We start from the raw sequence: 23,865 nt of genomic DNA, 5'->3' as shown, positions 1-23,865 counted from the left end.
CCCCTCGCTCACACCCGCAGGCCAGCGGCCGCCCCCGGAGGCCCCGCTGGAGGGGGGCCGCCCGCGCGTAGCCTGCGCCACGCTTCCGCACTCTACCCCTCGGGCCGCGCGCCCCCGCCTCTTCCTCCAGCCGGCGCTCCTGGCGCTGCAGTCCCCGCGCCCCCTTTTCGGCCCAGCCCAGCGACCCACGGCGGGGTCCTAGCGGGTTTCTGATTCGAACGATGGTCTGACCCCAACCCCAACAGATTCCCACGCCCCCTCCCCGGTGAGAACTGCGCGGAGTCCGCGGAGGTGCCCGCTGGAGTCTGAGAAACTCTGGCCTAAAGGAAAAGCCGAGGACATCGGAGGAGCATCGCGTTCTTCCCTTTTCCTGGGGCCCCGACACCCCGTCCACATTGAACGCAGTTGCCTGCCCGAGGCTAGCGCCGTCGAGCCGGGGACCCCGTGCCCATTGCTCGCGCGGAAACCCGCCTACGTCTAGCTTCTCGGCGTCGGCCCAGAACCTTCCGCTTGCGGCGGGCGGGGCCGCAGCGCAGCCCTGGCGGGACCCGCACATGGGGGATGCGTGAGCCGCGTCCTCCTGGGTGTTGGCCTAGATGCGCGCTTGGTGGGCTCCGGGTTTTTTTTCCTATGTGGCACCTTCCATCTTTTGTCTCTTGTGTCCTGTACTAATAAAAACGTGGGAAAGGAATAGCACTGACCTTGTCTCAGAGAAGTCCAACAGGGCCAAGATTTTAAAGGGGTGGGGGGCCTGTGGAGCTCTGAGAAGGAGTGGCTGACAGACTTCTATGGCAGGGTGCCTAGAGGGTATCTGGTGGTGCGGGATTTGGGTACAGTCTTTAAAGGAATACTCACATTAAGTCTTTAAAAAGATATTCACATAACACACACGCACACCAAGCAGCAATAAATCGGTCTTTATGCATGTCCCATTCCCTTCGAAAATGTTATGCTGTACTTCAGACATTAGAATCATCAATTTTTAGTATCAATCACTTTGTGCTATATGGTGGCTTTGGAGGTGAACTTATTCGTGTGTGGAATCCCCCTAATCACGGTTTACTTTGGAAGTGGAAAGGATGAGTTCAATCTATGCATCCACTGAATTCCTGGAAAGGAAGCTATGTACAGGCATATCTTTAGAACTTTGGGGCCAGCAAAATCACTGTCATTTCAACATTTTATTGGCCTTCACTCAAAGAAACGTAAAAACTTTAAAGTCTGAAATATAAGGAGTTGACTTTAAAAGGCTTGAAAAGTAAAGAATAGGAAACAAGACACAAACACAACATCAGCATAGAAATGTTAATCTTCCCTTTCTGGATGGACTTGTCCGAGTCTTTTCTGCTCTGCTGACAAACTTGATGGCACAACCGGTTGGTCTGCTAAAACCCAAATGTAAACTCCTGAGGCTTTTACTCAAAAGAGCAGAGCGACATTTAAGATGTCATATGTTTGCTTTCATCATTATAGGTCATATTTTGAGTCCACTAACTTGGTTATGGGGTATATAATACCTTTATTTTTCATTCAAGTATGTAAATATTAATTTTAGATTTGATGTTGGCAAAATGATTATTGTATTCTTATGACTTGCATAATTACATGCAGTTGCCAAATGAATGCATATTTAAATACTACCATTATGTTTTAATTCTTTGGGGGAGGAGGGAAGGAGATTTCATATCTAGGCAAAAGTCAGCTAATTTTTCTTAAAAACAAGACACCTTTTATTAGTTAAGTGATGTTTTAGATATTCTCACTTCTTCCCCTAGGTTATCCTAAGTCCCTCTTTGTTCCTAAGGCACTTAACAGTGCTGAGTGCAATAACAGCCCTTAAAACAGGGCAGGCTGCAGTATATGCTTATTTAATGAATTAAACTTTCTTTAGATGTCGATCTCCCACTAAGTTTCATGTCCTAGAAGACAAGCACATTCTGTTAGTAGTAGTGTCTGGCACACACTGATATTTAATGTTTTTGGCTTGGGAGAGGAATATATATACACTTGATTCATTCAACAGCAGTTTTTTAAATGTGTATATTAATATCTACTTAGAACATATAAAGCTTTGACTTTTAAAATTCTTCTAGAAGCTGAAGGAAAAGAAAACATGTCTGTTAAAATTAGTAAAATTTCTTTTAGGCATGTGCAGAATATCTTCCCATGATAATGGGTTTTTCTGAATTCCCAGAGCAGATTTTTAAAGAGAAACAGAACAGGATTTTTAAACTGGCTTTATAATGTTGTCTTTTTTGAGTCTCATTTTCATAAAAAGATAAATGCAAAAATGATTTTGAAATTACATGTGATTAGCTTTATACAAAAGGGGACAAAGTCTTCACACAAATCTTTCTTGGAAACATTTTTGCAAGTTATTCAGATAAGTTTCATTCTCAATCAAATGTATAGTTTAATGTGTCAAGTACACTGTATATCTGTATTAAAGTCAGCTGGTACTTTAAGAAGAGTAATCTTAAATAGCACCTTTTCTTCCTTTTTTTTTTTAATTGAAATATCCCTTTGAATAGTTTTCTTTCTCACTGCTTAACTGTTAGAGGTGTGTATGTCATCTTGGGGCATTCAACTAGCTTTGTAAAACAGAATGGTATTTTATTTTGTAGTTAGTTGAAAAGTGAGTCAGAAAATATAGATTGGCTCTGTCAGTAAAAGTAATCTTTCAGTTTTGCCATATCCTATATTTGAATTACTAACAATTCATTTATGTTTTACAATTAATCTGTTACAGTTCTCCATTTAATTTTAAGGATTTTAAAAAAGAAAGCTAGAATAAAGAGCGAAGATCTAGCTTCTTTAGTATGTCCAGTTTCAGATATAAAGTAGGGATTCTATATTGTGTTTCATCAGGAACAATACAGTTTAACCCACAGACACTGTTAATGACAAATACTCAGAATCTATAGTTAAAAATAATTTATATACCACTTGAACTTAAGTTTTCAAACTTTGTAGGGTTCCGTAAGTAGACTGTTATGTTTATAGGTTTAGCCTTTTTTTCACTATTGAGCTCTTATCTCAACACGTTTCAAGTAGAAAATACATAGTAAAAAGAATTGCTAAAAATGGCAGCTGTAGTCACTTCGGAGTTTTAATTGTTAAAGGACTGAAACCAAATATGGAACCTTTTAGTTTTAAGGGGATTTCTTTTTTCTCAATGCAAAAAGGAACTGAAAATAAAATTACAGTGAAGGTGTATTTGCCATTTTAATTATTTGTTCAACTTGTCCCTCCCCCCCCCACCCAATCTCTAAATTAGTACACACAAAAACTTTAATTCTAAAGGACCTGTTTCCTTAGGGAAATGTGGAGATCACTGTTAAACTTTATGCCTCAGAGTTAAGTAAAGGGATTGTGGGTATCATTGGCTTCTGAACTCCGGAGCAAAAGACATGCACCTGTTCTGGGGGTGGTAGGGACCCGGCTGAACATACTTATTCCTCCCTCTGATTGTTAGTCCATTCCACAACTATGTGGGGCTTCACAAAATACCAGGACTTTATCAGAGAGCTCAAGTCAGAGTGAGATTTGAAAGATTATTATATAGGACTCACCCCAGCTAAGTTTGCATGCTCCCGTCTATTAAAGAAGAGGTATCAAGAGGTTTCCTGTCTTGGCACTACTCAGCAGCAGCTGTGACTATCCGCTCACTTGACATCTGGCGAAATTGTAGTTTCTGATGGAGGAACATTTAACGTTGACACCTGTCACTGAAACATTTGGTATACAGTTTTCAGACAAACTAGAAACCAGTGATAGACTACCTAACTTGTCAAAAGAAACTGGGTAAAGAATTAAAGTTATGTCAGCAAGGGAAGTCTGGTTAAGATAATTTCAATCAAGACTTTCCAGGTAAAGATTCTCTCAGTTTCTTTTGAAATGTCCTTCAGCAACAGAATGAAGACTAAATTTAAAAGACAAAGACAACATGTTTAAAAATCAAATAAAAGTGAGGAAACAGCAAAGTTGGTAATAATTTGGAGAAAGTCAAGGAAGACAGGACGTTTATCATATTGTTTCCTCGTCTGCTTTTCTCACTGAATCTCTAGGAGTGCTTATTAAATGCTATCAATACAGTATAATTAAATGTATGACCATAGTTGTCTTGACCCTCCAGGAATCCTGAAACCTGAACTGCCGGGTATATAAAATCTGGACTAAAGGGGAAAACATTTGACTTTAAGGTTGTACTGACGGTAATGTATTTATCAGACTACACAGTGTCCTATGTGAGATTTTTCTCGACCGTCGAAGCCCAGGCGACTCCATCGTAGCAGTTTGCTTGTCTCGCCGCACTTGGAACCAGGTTCCTGGGCGCGTGGGGCTCCCTCCGGGTTCGGTCTGTGAAACTCCCTGACCTCCTGGCAGACGCCTTGTGCCCATGGGGTGTGACCCTCGACGGCGCACGGCTCCCGCGGCCGCCGGGCGAGCTCCGCACGTCGGGGAAGTAGCGCAGGCTGAGCTCCCTGGTGGACGCCGACCGCGCACGGGGCGCCCGAGCACCGCGCCCTGACGTCACGCCCGGGACGGCCGTTGACGCGAGAGGGCCACGTTCCGGTTCCGGTCGGTTGCCCGGGAGACGCGGGTACACAGACCTGGCTCCCGTCGGAGTCCGAGCGGTCCCCGCGGTCGCCCCCTCCGCGGACTCGCAGGCTGGGCGCGGACGAGCCGGGCGCCGCCTAGTTGGTGGCGAGGGCGCCATGAGTCAGAGGCAGGTGCTGAAAGGTAGGTCCGGGCGCCCCGACGGGGGGCGGCGGGGCCCGGGGGCCGCGGGCGGCCCGCTCCAGCGTGTCTCTCCCCGCAGGGTTCGAGGAGTACCGGAAAGCCCGGACCCAATTCGTGCAGATGGTGGCGGAGCTGGCGACCAGACCGCAGAACAGCGAGACGCTGCAAAACGCGGGTGAGCCCTCACCTCGCACTCGCGTCGCTCCACGCCCCTGACCTCGCCTCGCCCGTCGCCCCGCACCCCGGCCCCGCGTCCCTTGCTGTCCCGGCTTCGCCCCGCACCTCCATTCCTAGTCTCCCTGGGTCCTTGGCCCTGCCTCGCCCCTCACCCCGTATCCCCTGCCCCTCGTCGCCCAGTGTCCCCTGGCTTCGCCTCGCCCCGGGACCCCGTCGCCCCGCTCCCCAGCCGGCTGAGCTGTTGGGGAGCGGCAGGATGGGGACAGGAGGACAGCGTCCCTAAATTCCTCCAATCCACCGCGGAGGCTGTAGAAGCGTTCGGTCTCTTTAGCGGGTCAAGTTTCCAGGTTGGTGTGAGAGGGACCCGACGTCCCTATTTCCATCTTTATCGCAACCAAGCAAATGTCAGGTTGTCTGAATCTACCCTAATCAGACCCATTTTATCCGGATGCCCTGCCTTTGATCATCTTCGACTTGACTTTCTCACACCAAAGGAATTCCAGAGCAGTTGACCCGTTATTTCTTGTCTTGCATTAGCGAAAGAGCAAAGATATGCGTGAATATTTCCCAAGAGATTCCAAGTAGGCAGAGACCTAGCTTTGAGAAATCCTTGTGGTGCTCTTATTCCACGTCTCGATCCGAACTCATGTACACTCTACAGGGAGAGGAAGAGTGTGTGCCTGTGTGTGTGATTTGCTTCTTATCTTTTAACATAAACAGAGAAGAAAATGGTGGTACCCACCCCCACCTCTGTCTCTGTCTCTGATTAAGGATGAGTCCACCACCATCTGAAGGTAGAATTTTATTGCTACTGTGTCATGAGAAATCTTCAATTTATGGGATGTGATCTTTAAAACTCATTAAATTAACACGGATTTGAAGAAAATTCAGAACATATTTTCAGGGCAAGAATGTTTAGACATAATGTTTACTCTGGGTTTCTTTGAAGGGAATTACTACTGCACCTAGCTGGCAATTTCTTTTGTCACTGGGAGGGATTCTGGTGTTTATTATTGCATGTTTTTATTTTGGGAGGGGGATGTTTTTAGAATAGGGAAAGTGTATTTTATAATCATTTAAAAAACTTAATTTTGAGATAATTGTAGATTTACATGCAGTGGTAAGAAATAATATACAGAGCTAATGTACCTCAAAACTGTAGTATATCACAACCAGAATATTGACATTGATAAAAATGCATCAGTTTGTTTTTCAGTTTTCCTTGTACTTTAAGTGTATGTGTGTTTAGTTCTATACAATTTTATACCGTGTGTATCCATCACCACTGTTGTCAAGGTACTACTTTCATCACTACAAGGATCCCTTGTGATGCCTTTTTATAGCCACACCTATCTCGCTCTTGTTCCTAACCCTGGGCAACCATTAATCTGTTCTCCATTTTGAAAAAGTTGATAGTCTTTTGCTCTACCGTTGTTTCATGTGAATTCATCTTCTTTCTTCTGCACGTGTGTGTGTGCTTGTATGCATGCACGTATACTCCTCAAAGTGCCCAGAACAGTGCTGGACACACAGAGTTTCATATATACTGACCATGTTAACTTCATTAGAGCATATTACATTTTTTGAATGTGCTTATTTTTGGATTTTTTTTCCCTTTCAGTCCTACTCAGTGGCCTTCATGAATGGACACTTGCTATTTACAAATATTTAATTTTCTGGACAGTATGTATACAGCTAAACTAAAACATGATTTCTTACAAAGGGAAAATGATTGACATTCTTTTATAAATTTGATACTGAAATATGGATGTACAGATAACTCTTCAGATACAGAATATCATGTTTTAGTGTAATAGTGACAGATTATCTCTTCCCATAAGTATACGATGTAGAATATATTGTGGAATTTAATCAATCCAAACAGGCTAAGTCATCATCAAAGTATAAGTGACTTAGGTATGGCATTCTTAAATAGCCATCTATTTCCACTTATGGTCTGGCTTATGAAGGAATGGAATACAAAAGGAATATAACTTAATGTTTTGAAGTTATCTGCACTTGCCTAATATCTTGATGGAATGGTAAGATTTTTCTTTCCCCTGAGGAACTTATTTTAATGTATTTCATATTATCTAAATGCAACTTAAGCCCCCCTTTAATAACTTTAAATAGGGACAGATGAGTATTCCAATATATTTATTCTTTTAATGTAAAAAACCCTGTAAGCTTTGTTATGAAAACTTCTCTTAATAGTCAACTTAACCATTTAAATGGTTTATTTTTAAAACATCACCATGGATTTAAAAATACTTTTGAGTGAGCCACAGTATGTGTCATAAAGTATATATATATATATTTTTTTTCATAAAGTATATATTTTGATCAAGCTTTTTTTTTTTTTCAGTCAAGTGACTTCATTTTGGTATCATAAGATACCAGTGCATTTTATTCCTGACTTTGACATACTGTCTGCATACCTGGGAGGGTTTTGTTTTGTTGTCTCCCTTGTCTCCCCTAATAAACTGTTTAAATAAATATGTATCATAGATCCAAAATAATGTGAAAAAAAGTTTCCATATAGGTATCATGATAAATCAGTAGTTCACTGGTTTAGAATTTTTAAATTCATTCAGTGTGAAAGGAATCTTAAAGGTGAAAGTTATCAATGAAGTTTTATTTCATTTAAAATCTCTGATCTTTCTCATTGTGTTTTTGATGTGCTAATGAGAGAATCTGTTCTATTAAATATGTCCAAAGTAATTATAAAACAGAGTGTTGCAAGATATCTTCTTCAGAGTATTTGGACAAAAATAAGTTTGAGTTCCACTCAAAATTGTTACTAGAAAGAACTGTGTACAATGTGTCTATAACCTAGAGGTATTTTTTTTCCTCACTGAGATTTTGTTCCTTCTAAATCAAAAGGACATACATGAAAACATTAAAAAGTTTAATGTTTGTTATAAAATCTCTTTATGCTCCCTCAAACCCTGTATGTTTGAGCCATTACATCTTGCAGCTATTTAAAAATGAATTTGGATACTTCCTCTCTTTGAATAATAATACATGGCTTCAATGGTAGTGATAATACATCGTTACTTGTACCAATTGTGGAATTTCAGCAATTGGAGGTGGTTGTTTAATTATAAAATATAAGAAAGGTGTTTTGTGGTATATTGGAGTACCAGGCCACTCTTTGGTTGTTTAGAAGGTCTTTTAAAATAAGCCAGTAAAAGCCCAAAGAACATGATTTTTAAACTGTTAGCTGCACGAAATAAATTTCTTCTGAAGCAGCTATTTATATAAGAAAAGTGGGGGTAAAGTTTAAAATAATACTTTGTAATATTTTGCTTGTAACCTATATATAGCCAAACAGTAAACATGGCAAATCATAGTTATGCACATTTTCAGAAGAGTAGGAATAGAAAAGTTTGCCTATCACTTTAAATAAGCACCTGTATGAAGCTAATTTGCAAATTGAGGCAATTTATTTGGTTCATAATTCAAGAAAATAAGTAATATATGTTGACATAAAATGATTTTAAATTGCATGTGTCTGGGGCAGGGTGAAAATCTTCATATTAATGATCTAGAACTTCAATTTGCTATGAGAAGGAAAAGCCTGTAGTAAACATTTATAATGTATTTAAAACACATCCTGGGAGGTACATGTACAATACCATGATTCTTCTACAAAAACTATTGTTCCAAAGGATATTAGAACTGAAAAGATAATTAGTAAAGCAACTCCAGAAAACTTAACCAATTATGCCCTTTAAATTTGATGTATTTGCCAATATAAAAGGAGTCATACTTCTGAATGTATGATAATTAATTCAAAGCACTGACTTTTTTTTTTAAGGATAGGGTAGGGATAGAGGGCTTTTTCTTTCTTTCTTTCTTTCTTTTTTTTTCCCCATATACTTAAGTGGAAAATGTTCCAGGGAACTATAAAAATTCTGAATTTTTATGCACCTACCAATATGTCCTAAAAACAAGATTTTTCAGAATGTTATTCTGTGTCCCAAATCGTTGTTCCTACATGGACATTTATCTGTTTTGTTTTCTAAGCATTGGTACATAAGTAGAAAATAATGCAACCAGGGCTGGGATCTCACTGTTTTCTTAGGAAAAGTTTGATGACTAAAAAGAAAAATCCAAGCGGTAGATAAACCTGTAAGAGTGGGTTTTTGAAATGGCAGATTGTGGGGTTACATTTTAATGTCACAGATTAAATGTTTTTGAAAAGTTACTTAAGTGTTTCCTAAAAGCACTTTACATTCGTTGAATGTTTTTTCAAGACCTTTGCTCCTCTGACTACTAGAACCTTTTCCTACACTTCTTTGCCTGATTAATTCCTGCTCATTCTTTATGGCTCTGTTCAGATGTTGATTCCTCAGGGAAACCTTCCTTGAGCCCTCCCAGCGGGTTGAGTTTATTGATTTATCTTTCCCTGCTTCTAATATTTCTCTTTCATAGTCCTTGTCACAACTGTAATGGTTTAGTTTCTGCTCTCTCTACCAGATGTAAATTTCACGTCTAGCATAATGCTTAGCATAGAGCAGATGTTCAACATGTTTAAATAGAACGAAGGAAGGAGTAACTATTTTTCTAAGTGTTTTCACATCTCTTAGAAGATTAGATTCTTATAACAGCTCAGGTAAGGTATCTTGTTCACTGTGGTTAAAGCCCAAAGAAGGTTGGGTAATTGCCCTCATCACAAAGTGAGTTAGTGGCCAATCTGGGGCTAGGACCTGTTTCTTAATTGCTGTCTGACCTTGTACTCTTTCTGTGTTACCTCAGGGGTATCAGGAAACTATTCCTAGATGTTCTAGGAGTTCCAGATAAACCTCAGTGTTAACTGTTAAAACAAGTCATCTGTTTAGGCCTTTGGGTACCAGTGACTGTCCAGTAATTGTGCATAACTGCTTTTGAGGTCTCCTTGAGTACCATTATGGGATCTTGAGTGGAGGCCCAGATGCAGAGGACTAACTTTAATTGGTAAATACCTGGAGGTTTGAGGGAGTGGAAATTGTATTTAGGGCTTAAACTGGCCTCAGAGCTCTAGAAGACCTTCTGGTTTCCTCTGGCTTCTAAGGAAAGTCTTATCAAACCAGAAGCTCTTTAAAACCACCTGGGGAAAGTGTGTAATCCACTGGAAGTTGAGAACCAATAGAGTACTTGAGAGAGTTGTTGGACTGAGACCTGCTGTTATCAGGACGAGTGCCCAAGAGACTTCCTCAGGGCCCAGGGAGGCCAGCTGCCCTGTGACTGACTGCCTGCTCTCCTGGGTTTTCTGAGAACATGTGAGGTACAGTACAGTGAAGAGGGAGGCCCTTGATATTTGTTGGTTGGTTGCTGTGAGTGTATACTCAACACTTCCCTTTGTTCTTTATTTAATCACACTTGGTGTGAAGGGCTTTTCTTCCATGTTCATTGGGGGCAGAACTTTGGGATTTCTACTGAGTAGATTTACTGGCCCTAGGAGAAATCCAGGGCCATACCTTGAGAAAACAAATTGGCCTTGTCTTGTAGTGGGTGGAATGGCCCATTTGAACACAGGTCAGACTTCCCTAATTTTCAAAGTGAAGTAATCGTTTTGCCATACACCCCAGTTTTCTATTATAAGGGTGGCTTAATTTTAAATTTATTGTTTATTCAAGTTCTGTTAAAAAATCTAGGTGAAAACAAATGATATTTGTGCTTGTGTATGTGTGCATGTGTCTCCAAAGGAAATGATCTCTCTCCACTTTTCCATATATTCTAAGTTGTATCTCTGTGTCAAGTTAGAATCACTATTATATTATGTAAGTAGACTAGATTACATTAGTTTTCTATTAAAATGTCTTTGTAGAATTAATCTAATAATTCTAAAAGTCCCTCTTTTTTTTTTTTTTTTGAGGGCTTACTTAAAAATAGATACTTAGACTTTCCCATAACTTTAAAAACCTATCATTGAAGATGTCCATTTTGCTGTTAAATTTTTTAATACAAAGATATACTCTTTTATCCAACCAATCTTTTATTAACTATTATGTTTCAAGTCAGGCCTAGGTATGATTTCAGGAAAAAAAAATTGTTCCTGCTTCCTTTTATTTCACAAAGTGGTTCTCGTTCTACTTTTGCTGCCACAGAACTCAGTGCTGTGTTCAGAGTTCAGCTGTAGCAACTATCACTATATTTCTGATTTAAAAAATAACCAGCCCCCGTCTCCACTCCATGGCTCTTAATTATTATCTTTGTATACATATCTTTTAGAGTAAACTATCTCAAAAAAAAGTAAACTAGGTAGAGTATGATTAAAACAAAGAATTTCATCTGAAGATAGGTTTTTGAACTGATTGCCTTCCAAAAGTTTCCCTTCAGATATTACCCATGAAACCTCTTGGAGCAGACAGTCCTTTTAGAACTGTCCTCTTTATTCTCTATACTGACCCCATTCCTAAACATTCCAATCTTCTCCAGGAAGATGGGTGTAATAGGTATATATTGTAAAAGAGAAAACACATTGACAGAAGAAGACAGAACTAATTTAAAATTTGCAGCTCTCTAGAAGGCTTTAAATTAAAATAGAATTATATGTATGTGTGTTGGTTTTAGGTGAGGGGATAGTTTAAATGACCCATTTGAGTTCCTTAAAAGCTTTATGAATTTATAATACTGACACTTATGTACCTGACCTCGTGTACCTAACAAAAGAACTATGAGCACGTTATCCATTTTATTTTAACTAAAATTTACCTAAAAAGAGAAAATTGCATATTAATTTTCAGAGTTTGTTCGTTCATCATTCAACATTTACTGAGTGTCCAAGTGCCAGATACATGCTTAGATGCTGATCATGCAAAAATTGAAGGCATAGACTCTGCCCGTAAGGAGCTTCTTTGCTAATGGTGAGATATATAAATACATACTTTTTGATAAGTGTCTGATATATAGACATATGGAACACATATGAAGGGTACCTAACCAAGTTTTAGGAATGAGGGGTGCCGGTCATGGGAGACTTTTAGGAGGAGGTGTTATCTGTGCTGACTTTCTTAGGAGTTAGCTAGATGAAGAAATGGGAGAGGAAAACTGCACTTGGGTAGAGGGAACATTAGGTGCAAAGGCAAATAGGCAAGAGAAAAGATGGTACTTGCTAGAAAAGGCAGATGTTTAGGTATGGCTGGAACTTCTTGGGGTAGTAGGACAGGGGAGAGGCACGTCAGTGGCTGGAGAGGAAAATAGCCCTAATTACGAAGGACCTCATCTGAAGTTTGGATTTATCCTAAAATTGATAGAAAACCATTGAAAAGTGTTAACTAGAGGGATGGAGGGATTCATTTTGTGTTTTAGGGAGATGATTTTCACAGTAGTGTGGAGAATAGATTGGAGGGGATTGAAACAGGATCGGGAAGACCAGGTATCCATTTTTGCTATAGCAGTCATGCTGGATAAGAGGTCTGCTGGACTTGTGACTTAGTAGAAGGGGGCTGGCAGGTGCAGGTGAGGAGAGAGAGGAGTTCAAAATGACTCCAAGGAAAACTCTAATTCAAAAAGATACATGTACCCTAGTGTTCACAGCAGCATTATTCACAATAGCCAACGCATGGAAGCAACCTAAATGTTCATAGACAGATGAATGGATAAAGAAGATGTGGTATATATATGCAATGGAATATTACTCAGGCATAAAAAAAGAATGAAATAATGCCATTTGCAGCAACATGGATGGACCTGGAGATTATCATACTAAGTGAAGTAAGCCAGACAGAAAGTCAAACACCATGTGATACCACTTATATGTGGAATCTAAAATATGATACAAATGAACTCATTTACAAAACTACAAAACAGAAACAGACTCACAGACATAGAAAACAAATTTATGGTTACCAAAGAGGAAAGAGGGTGGAGGAGGGATAAATTAGGAGTTTGGGATTAACAGATACAAACTACTATATATAAAATAGATAAACAACAAGGTCCTACTGTATAGCACAGGGATACACACACACACACACACACACACATCTGAATCACTTTGCTGTATACTAGAAACTAACACGACATTGTAAATTAAGTATAGTTCAATAAAATTGTTTTTAAAAATTGTTACAGCCCTCCACCTGGCAGAGGGTCCAGTACAACATAGGCACTCAATAAATGTTGAAACAGCTTTGGAATGGCAAACTTGTTGCCTGATGAAAGGCAGTCCTTCATGCTTTCACAATAAAATGACTTTTAGAAAGAAACAAAGAAACAAACAAAATGACTCCAAGGCTTCTGGTTACTTAGGCAAATTAGCACTCTTCATTAATGGAGAAGGGATACAAACAGCTCGGGGAAATGGCGATTTCACTCTGTAACAGTGCTGAGGTTGAAGTGTGTCTGGGAGATCTATGTGCCAGTGACTCTGGTAAGCAGTTTGGATAGATAGGGCTCTGGGGCTCAGGAGAGAGATCTGAAATGAAAATAAAGGCTTGGATATGTGGAACTTACATGTTCATTTGAAAACTATGTTAAAAGCCCATTTTATATTTCTTCATGTAACTATAAACACGTAAGTTCTAATCATTTTTATCTGAAGTATCATGTAAATTGAACTTGCCATAACTTTTATGGTCTACATACTCAGTATAAATCTCACATATAGACGGTGGTGGCAGTGACCTAGTCAAGTGTCACAGTTGCACTGGAGAAATCAATGGAATTTCGGTTTAATGCAGTAATCATGGAAGAGACCTACAGTAACGTTAATGGCAGAATCATGTGAATTCAACAGATGGTATGCATTCTAAACCTAGCACAGAGGCCAGTTTTCATTGGTAAATGGGCTGACTGACATTGGAGAAATAGGAGGGCATGGACTCCCGAGCTATAAATAGCATCTACCTGGTAGGATTGTAATGAGGATTAATGGGTTAATATTTGTAGATTTTTTTAGAGGAGTGCCTGGTGATGCTCTAGAAGTATGTGTTAAATAAGTGAATACATACTGTGCTTCCTTGCCCTCTTAGAAGAGTTGCTGGCTACCAGTGAGAGGGTCAGTGATCTCTGTCTCATCTTCCTCTCACTCCTCTGCACTCAACAGTGACATGTCAGGTGTGGTAGTCCTTCACTCACAAACGACTGAATTGACAGTGAATCACCAAACAAAATTCAAAGGATACTGAAGTTAATGAGAATAAATTTAAAAGGAGAAAATATACTACCCTTGATCATAAGAGCTTCTTGAATCATTTATGATTACAATTGAATTTTATGTAAAAAAAACTATATATACATTTTGTGATTCACTCTGACCATTTAAATAAATTATAAAGATCTTTGCATGTTGTAAGGGATATAACACCTAAAATCATAATTGACTTTATAGTTATGGCAGTGAAAAAGTGTTTCACAGAAAGCAAGACAAATAGATATGTGATACCAAAACTTACTAATTCTTAATCAAATGAAAGAATAGTGGCCAGAGGTATATAATCATAGAGGATGAAAGAAATCAAATCAAGGCCTGAAAATTCTTCTCTAAAGAAAAGCAAGGGAGGAACACAAATATTTTCAAGTGAAAAATGACCAGTGAAGGGAAACGAGAACATGCTTTAAAACTCATCAGTGTCATAAAACTTGCTTCAGTAAAAATATAGACATGTAAATGTAATAACTTGTTAAAGAAGTAAAAAAACTAAAATCAGAGGAAAGCTGATGAGTGTAATTGGAATTACTCTGTGATAGGAGAGTAGGTAGTGCTTGTAATAGTAAAATCCAAGTGGATAGTGGTCTCTAGAATCAGGACCACAAAGTGTTTCAATAAGAGTTAGATGTGCGTTCAGAACTGTGCTAGGTAATTTGAGAAACAGAAGAAAAGTGTAAAACATAAGCACTGCTCTAGAGATGTTCATTATTATACTGAGGAGGTAAGATATTTATTCACATAAAATAGAGAACCACATAAATATCAAGGATGGCTACTGTGCTTTGCACAACTTCGGGAATGCCATTTATACCATGATCTACGTGAATGGCATCGCCTGGATTTGTGCAGTATGCAGCCTGCCCAGCCATACATGGTGGGCCTGGGAATTATTCAAAGTCTTTATTTTCATTTATTTACCTCCCTGAGAATGAGTAGTGCAAACAATAAAGCTCCCCATAGCTTCCCATTTCTCTTAGAACAACATAACAAAAATCTTCATTTAACCTATAGCTAAACTTATCTGGCCCCAACCAACCTCTCCAGCTTTATCCCTTGCCACGTCACCCCTCCCACTTCACATTTCAGACCAGTATAGATTTATCATGGCTTCTTCAACAGTCTGCAACAATCATGCATCCCTTGTCCAAGCCAGAAACTGGGAAGTATCAGTGATTCCTCCGTCTTCTTCACAATAATCAGTTTGTCTTTTAAATATCTCCTTAGACCCTTCACTTTTCTCTTTCCCTTTTGCCATCACTGTACTCCAGGCTATCTTCACATCTGGCCTAGGTTCCTATAATAGCTTCCTAAGTGGTCTTCTCTCTTTTCATCCTTTCTCCCCAGTGTAATCTGAGATCCTTCTTTACAAAGTGCAAATCTGATCTGTCACTGCACTGACATTAATGCTCAGATTAAATTTAAAATCCTTAAAACAGTTCATTGGACCCTTCAGGACTTTTGTCTCTGTTAACCTCAGGCTTTTTTCTCCAACTCCTCTCTCCTCTCTTGTACTAAAGTCAAACTGTATTCTCAGTTTTGTCATCACATCAAACTCTTTTTGGTTCTGAGCTTCATTTATACAGTTTCTTCTGGTTGGAGTTCTCTCCAATCCCTACGCCTTCCAATTTTTTCAGCAGACAATCTGCCTGAGAGCCTTCAGATCTCAATTCCGATGTCAGTTAGCCTTTGCACCTTCCCTCTGTCCCTCAAAGCCTGGGTTAGATGCTCTACTGTGTTTTTGCAGAGCATCCTGTACTCCTTTAGTTGCACACATCATAATGTGTTGTTTATCTCTCATGACCCCTTTATGAGTTCCTTGAGGTCAGGGACAATTGTGTTTTAACACACTGTAGATTCTTACTATTTCTTAAATGAATGGTGAATGAGCTATTCATTCCATAGTAATTCTAAAATACATCGTAGAAAAGGCTCAGTTTGTGGGGCCATGCGACCTTAAATATTTCTCCATTACAGTGTAAGGTACTGATTGATTAATGAGTCATCTACGTTAATAATAATACAATGTTGATGAAAAATATGGTCAACATAGGGAATTGATTCCTTTAGAGCACTTTTATTTATCAAGCATCCAACTGTGTTTATTTTGTCCTAGATAATCTTCCTAGCACTTTAGAAATTTTAGCTCATTTTAATTCTCACAACAGCTTTATAAGGTGGTCCTAGAATTTGTCACCATTTTACAAATGAGGAAACTGAGACACAGAGTAGTTAAGTAATCTCGCTGAGGCCCCACAGCCAGGAAGTGGCAGAGCCCAGATTTTTTTTTTTTTTTTGCGGTACGCGGGCCTCTCACTGCCGTGGCCTCTCCCGTTGTGGAGCACAGGCTCCGGACGCGCAGGCTCAGCGGCCATGGCTCACGGGACCAGCCGCTCCGCGGCATATGGGATCTTCCCGGACCGGGACACAAACCCGTGTCCCCTGAATCGGCAGGCGGACTCTCAACCACTGCGCCACCAGGGAAGCCCAAGAGCCCAGATTTGAACCCAAACAATCTCCCTCCAGATACATGCTATTAACCACCTCAGTCTGTTGTCTCTCAGCATAGGCAGTCAGGTACCAAGTAGGGCAAGATTCCTTCTATTTCTAAAGCACGAAGTTTCTTTCATATTTTAATTGGGCCCCAACAGAATGCCTGAGTAACGTTGACATTGACGGTTAAGGGTGAATCCTTTGCTGAGTATGCAGAAATTACTTCTGCCAAAACTTGAATGAACTGTAGTAGCAGTTTCATAGTAAATGGATACATGGAAAGTAGTTTTAGATTAAAATAAAACGTATTGTTTGAGTTTAAAATTTTAAAGCTTTGTAAAATTTGTAACAAATCTTTAACATATTTTATGTTTGTGATAATTTTGAATAAAACTGGAAAGTAAAAAATATTCATTTTAAGTCTAAGAAACAAGGAGGGGCCTCAAAGTACACTATCAAGAGAGTGAAAAGGCAGCTCAGAGAATGGGAGAAAATGTTTGCAAAGCATATATTTGATAAGAACTTAATATTTAGAATATATAAAGAACTATAACCACCACCAACAAAATATCCACTTCAAAAATGTGCAGAAGATTTAAATCAATTATATTTCTTCAAAGAAGATAAACAAACAGACAATAAACACATGAAAAGTAGCTCAATATCACTAGTCATTGGAAAATGCAAATCAAACCATAGTGAGATACCCCTTCACACCCATCAGGATGGCTGTTATAAACAACAACAAAATATTGGTGAGGATGTGGGGAAATTGGAACTCTTGTAATTTGCTGGTGGCAATGTAAAAGGGTGCCATCACTGTGGAAACAGTTTGGTGGTTCCTCAAAAAGTTAAGCATAGAATTATCATTTAGTCCAGCAATTCCGCTCCCAGGTATATACTCAAAAGAATTGAAAGCAGGGACTCAAATGGATATGTGTACACCACTGTTCACAGCAGCATTATTCACAATAACCTAAAGGTGGAAACAACCCAAATGTCTATCAACACATGAATAGACAAACAAAATGTGTATACATACAATGGAATATTATTCAGTCTTAAAAAGGAATGAAATTTTGATACATGCTGCAATACAGATGACCCTTAAAAACATTATGCTAAGTGAAAGAAGCCAGATGAAAAAGGACAAATGTTGTATGATTCCACTTATATGTATCTAAAATAGGCAAAATAATAGAGACAGAAAGCAGAACAGAAACTATCACAGGCTGGAGGTAGGGGGAAATGGGGAGTTATTGTTTAATTGGTATAGAGTGTCTGTTAGGAATGATGAATAAGTTCTGGAAATGACAGTAGTGATGGTTGCACAACATTATGACTGTACTTAATGCCACTGAATTGTACACTTTAAATGGTTAAAATGATCAATTTAATGCTATGTATATTTTACCACAATTAAAACAAAACAAAACAAAACAAAAAAGTAACCAGGGCAACCAGAAATCTTTACTATGACTTAAATGAACCCAAAGAATTGTTTTTAATGGAACAAAGTTGAGATGTTAAATATCTTTATAAAACACCTCAGATTAAAGTAATATCTATATAAATTATACACATGTAATATGAGAATGAGTGAGTTATTTTTTTGTCTTTAGAAATGTTTGACCTTTTTTTCCTGACTTACATATGCAATTGGCATGCAAAATTAAAGTGATTAGGCCTATGTTGTATTAAAAGGAATTAAGGGAAAGAGTTGTGATTATTTTGAGGCTATTCTATAATCTCTTCCACTAGATTATTAGTTTTTTGAGAGCATGAACTGCCTTTACTCATGTATGAGGTCTTATTTCTTGCCACTCGGTAAACCTTGATCTATTTTTTGAATGAATGATGGTGGGTAGGATTAGCGAGGTTGTTTTTTGCAAAACTGGATTACAGTGTAAGTATTAGAAGCAGTGTCTCCAGTATGGCACTGGAACAAGAAATACAGAAAAGAAACTCAAAGCTATAAAGTTGGGGATGGGAAAGATTGTAAAGATTTAGCCTGTAGGTTAAATTTCAGAAACATTTTCACACCATTTAATCAATTTATATAGAGAAAACAGAATTGTTTTATAGATATTAGAGTATAATACAGGAATAATATTTACTATTAGATATAATATTGGGTTGGCCAAAAAGTTTGTTTGGGTTTTTCTGTAAGATGTTATGGAAATACCCAAACGAACTTTTTGGCCAACCCAATATTAGCTAGTACGTGTTGACTCCTTCGGTGGAGACCCTAATGAATCATTAGCTGCTCACTAGAGACCTTGTCTATCAGATATTGTAGCGGTAATTCAGACTGTTTTAACTTATGGACTCTACATTTTCATGCATTCACTCACCAAGGATCAATCACCATGAATTCCTAATGGACAGACAAGTAAGGAAAATTTTCTTTTTATGTTATATATGCTTCTCTTTCCCTCCTTCTCTCCCTCCCTCCTTTCCTTCCTTCCTTCCTCAGTTCCTTTTGCATCATTATCTGTATATCTAGGACAAACCTGCAATTAGAATAACAAAGTGTGCTTAGCCTATGTAAGAGATAAAAACATGTCCCTGGGGATTGAGGACTATGAAGCACTAAGAGGCAATTCAAGGACTAGAAATTTGGGGTAATATTTTCTCTAGTAAGAATGACCTTATTATTTTTTTTAAATATTTTTTTTGATGTGGACCATTTTTATTTTGTTTATTTATTTTTTAAAATAAATGTATTTATTTATTTTTGGCTGCATTGGGTCTTCGTTGCTGAGTGCGGGCTTTCTCTAGTTGCAGCGAGCAGGGGCTCCTCTTCGTTGTGGTGTGCGGGCTTCTCATTGCAGTGGCTTCTCTTGTTGCAGAGCACAGGCTCTAGGCGCATGGGCTTCAGTAGTTATGGCACGAGGGCTCAGTAGTTGTGGCACGAGGGCTCAGTAGTTGTGGCACGAGGGCTCAGTAGTTGTGGTGCACGGGCTTAGTTGCTGACGTGGACCATTTTTAAAGTCTTTATTGAATTTGTTACAATATTGCTTATGTTTTGTTTTGGTTTTTTTGGCTGCGAGGCATGTGGGATCTTAGCTCCCCGACCAGATGTCAAACCCGCACCCCCTGCATTGGAAGGCAAAGTCTTGACCACTGGACCACCAGGGAAGCCCCAGAATGACCTTATTTAAACAGATATTTTAAATGGAAACTTTAGCTTTTACTTTTATATTCAAAGGTTTAAAATTTTTCAAAATTCTTACTGCCTGAACAAAGGAATATGATAGAGCAGAAGCATCTGCATAGAAGTCTAAATTGGATTTTGAATACTGGAGTAGAAGGAAAGGAATTGTGTGTCATTTTATTGACCTTATTTTTCCTGGGCCAGGTGCAGTAGAAAAAGGGAGGAGAAAATGTACAAAGCAGAAAATTCCTTTGAGTATATGGACAAGTGAAATACATCTTTGGGGGTAAAATATCTTATTGCTAAAATGGCAAACTGAAAATATCCAACATTGGGAGACTTGTGGTGTCTTAGCTAAATATAGTAAGTAATAATAAATAATAATATAATAAGAAATATTATAAACTTAGACAAATTCATTCTTCAAATTCGTAACATAAAAGTTCAGAGTTCTTGCAGTTTAATTCAAAATTCTAGGTTGAATAACCCAGTATGGATTGATTTTCCATTTATATTTCAAAAGACAATAAGCCACTGCCTTCACATAATTATATCAAGTGAGGAGAAAAGGAAATACCCGAATCATCAGGGAAAAATAACATGAAACGTATTTGTGATTCTCTTAAAACTATTCTGAGCATCCTCATTAACGTATTTATTATGAAACTTTAAATATATGTTAACAAATTTAGCTATTTGTATTGATTTGTTTTATTTAAAATGGTGCATATTCATTATAAAAAATACCAAGTTATACTCAAGAACAAAACAAAAAAACCAACCCAGTTAAAAAAATGGGCAAAGGACTTAAATGGACAGTTCAACAAAGAAGATGTACAAATGACCAATAAGCACATTCACCATCACTAGTGATAGGGAAATAAAAATCAAACCACAAGGACATACTACTTCAAACCTATTAGGATGGTTATTCTAAAAAAAAATAACAAGCGTTGGTGAGGATGGGGAGAAATTTAAACACTTGTACTTTGCTGGTGGGAGTGTAAAATGATGTAGCCGCTGTGGAAAGCAGTTTAATGGCTCATAGCTAGTGGTGATGATTACACACCATTGTAAATGTATTTAATGCCTCTGAATTGTACATCCCAAAATGGTAAAAATGGTAATTTTTATGTTATGTATATTTTACCACTGTTAAAAAACTTAAATTGAGTAATAAAGCAACTACAAAGAAGAGATCAACAAATTGTTTTAGATTCAACTTTCTAGAAGGAACCCATGTTAACGTTTGGTAGTCATTCTAATACCTTATTCTGTGCATTAAACTTTTTGTTGTGAGATATTACAGAAATTATCTCTGTAAATAGTATAGAGAATAATATAAGCAACACTTATGCACATGGACATGCTGATTTGTTTAACATGAGCTGTGGCCTAGGCCTGAGGAGGGGCCTAGGCACACTTTATGTGCCTGCAAAGTTAACCAGCCTGAGTGGGATGCAGACTTGCAATGGTGGCCTTCTGTAAAATGATCTAACCAAACCAACTTAGACGTAAAAATGATCACTAAAGGAAATTGGGAGCTGCGAAAAGCCACAGGTCTCATCATTAAATGTTCCTGTGATAAGCATCATTATTCTCTGCTTATGTTATTTGGTAGTACTATTTATCTTATTTTGGTCTAATCCTAAATGTTATTGTAAATGTTTTCCTTTTATTTCTATTTCACCTGTTTCTGGATTCTTATAAAAGAATATTGGTAATATGTATTTGCTTTTATAGGTCACTGGGGTATGTTTTTAAAGAAAAGATGTAATAACATCAAGTTGAATAGCCTGCTGTAAATTAAGTTTAGAAAGTCAAATTTCTAAACTTGTTCTAATTTGAACTCTCGTCATTACCTTTTTTGTAATCTTAGACTAAAACACCATCATTAAAGCACAAATAGCAGTTGACTATTTTGCATATTTTATAGTAAGGCAAAGTTAATACAGAGTTGGAAGTATCCAGTAAAATGGCCCAAATGCAATCATTTTTCCCCACCTCCTCAATTTTCCATACATATTACTTATTTAGTATCAAAAAAGAATGTCTGAATTGCTAACCTTGCTCCACCACTGTGTGAGGATTTCCCTAACCTTTCTCAGCCTCCATTTCTACATCTGTAAAGTAGACATGATAATAGGGCTTACTTCCTAGGTTTGTTATGAGAGTTCAGTGAATTAATATGGAAAATAAGTTCTTAAAACAATGCATGCACAAAATAATATATAATATAAGCTACTTTTATTATTGTTGTTGTTATGATGGTATTCCTACTATGTATTCAAGCCTAGAATGAATATTATGAGAACTAGTATTGTGATTGATTTATTTGGAGATAATGTCAGAAATCTGAATTTGCAGCCCTTTATGAATGGGAGGCCCTAGCCAAATGGCCCTCCTAGCTCACCTAGCCCTGAAGTAAAGTTCAGTTGGAATCAGAGAAAAAAACATCGGAAGACTTGATTGAGAGGAAAGGACTGAACTGAGCCCTGAAAGATAGGATGTGCAAAGGCTGTGTGGGAGGGACCCAGCTCCCCAACACCTGCCTCCCTGCCACGTGCTAGGTAGGCATTCTACTCTGTGCTTTACAACCTCTCTCTGCGTTCATGACGTCACGCAGCTAGTGTTTGCCAAATCAGGGATTTAAACTCTGGTTCTCCAAAGCCTTTCTTATTTCCATGCTAAGTTGCTACTTTGATAATTACAGGTTGTATTCTTCTGTGCCTTAGCCAGTTAGGTGCTGCTTGATATCCCATTAGTTTTTTAGTTTTTAGTGGATGATTTTGTTGTTGTTTTACTGATATATTCCCCTGAATTCTCCTATCTGCGTATATGCTGAATGGTATGCTTGCCTTTTAATTTAAAATTTGCTGATTTCTGTTTTCTCATAACTTAGGTGTAATGTCTTTGCTGAGGCCTCTTCTTCTGGATGTGGCCCCAACAATTCAACAGACTGCTGCCTTGGCTCTGGGGAGACTGGCTAGTTATAATGAGGACCTAGCAGAAGCAGTCGTGAAGGGCAACATTCTTCCCCAGCTTGTTTATTCCTTGGCAGAACGGGACGTAAGAAGTTTTAAAAACTAAGTTATGTGTTTTTTTGTTTGTTTGTTTTGGATTTAAAAAAAAAATTGATAGTTTGGGTACAGTTGCAAGTTTGTAGGCATAGAATTATTAGGATGTTAATACAACCTTCAATTCTTTGAACTGCATGTAATAATACTTTTAGGGTATTTTACTTTGGGGCTGATAGGCAGCTTTTCTCCATTGCTGTTAATATAAGGAGAAAACATATTACAATTTTTAATGGAATTATACATAAAGCAGTATTTCTCAGCACGGGTTTATTCAAGTTGTAGGATCAGTCTTAGAAAGGTGTATGGAGCCCTGGGCAAATAAGTTATATACAATGGTGAAATCTGGTTAATGGACAATGTAAGAGACAGCTTTGAAGCAAGGGGGAGAGAAGCATCCAAAAGGAAAGAGAATACATGTAATGGAAGGTTTGACAAAGCAGTTTTTTCCAAGGATGCAAGCATGTCAGCCCTTTTAAGGGCCATATAAGAGTACCTCTATTGTTTTTTTCATCCTGTCTGGTTCCCTCTATGTTTCTAACAATAGTTAAGGATCTTCCTCTACATAGGGTCTTGGACTGTTCATTCCATCCTCCTAGTTTATCATAACCTAGGGATGTATCTTTCTTGACATATCTTTAAGATTAAATTCCTATTTGTTGTAACCAAAGGACAAACAATACAATTTAAAAAAGGGGGGGACTTCCCTGGTGGCGCAGTGGTTAAAAATCCGCCTGCCAATGCAGGGAACACGGGTTTGAGCCCTGGTCTGGGAAGATCCCACATGCCGCGGAGCAACTAAGCCTGTGCGCCACAACTACTGAGCCTGTGCTCTAGAGCCCGCGAGCCACAACTACTGACCCTGTGCACCTGGAGCCCGTGCTCTGCAACAAGAGAGGCCACTGCAATGAGAAGCCTGTGCACCGCAACAAAGAGTAGCCCCTGCTCGCCGCAACTAGAGGAAGCCCGCGCGCAGTTGATGAAGACCCAATGCGGCCAAAAATAAATAAAATAAAATCTTTAAAAAAAACACCACACATAATGAGAAAGCACTCTACCTACTAGGATGGCCATAAAAAATA

General features: G+C 38.6%; 1 protein-coding gene across 2 annotated transcripts in view; it reads left to right on the top strand.

Moving 5' to 3' along the window:
• Positions 1-4,834: 4,834 nt before the first annotated feature.
• Positions 4,835-23,865, top strand: part of SPAG6 (sperm associated antigen 6) — a gene marked incomplete at its 3' end in the record, with an annotated part of 74,660 nt that continues 55,629 nt past the window's right edge. For both annotated transcript variants that reach the window (XM_081228449.1, XM_081228450.1), the window contains exons 1-2: positions 4,835-4,918; positions 22,609-22,775. In XM_081228449.1, the coding sequence (XP_081084575.1) occupies positions 4,864-4,918; positions 22,609-22,775 (222 nt within the window). In that variant the 5' untranslated portion in view covers positions 4,835-4,863. The remainder of the gene's footprint in view (positions 4,919-22,608; positions 22,776-23,865) is intronic.

Source organism: Mesoplodon bidens (assembly GCF_964165515.1).
Source record: "Mesoplodon bidens genome assembly, chromosome: 3".
Taxonomy (NCBI): Eukaryota; Metazoa; Chordata; class Mammalia; order Artiodactyla; family Ziphiidae; genus Mesoplodon; species Mesoplodon bidens.
Note: the sequence above shows the minus strand (reverse complement) of the source record. Positions and strands in the feature narration are given on the sequence as shown.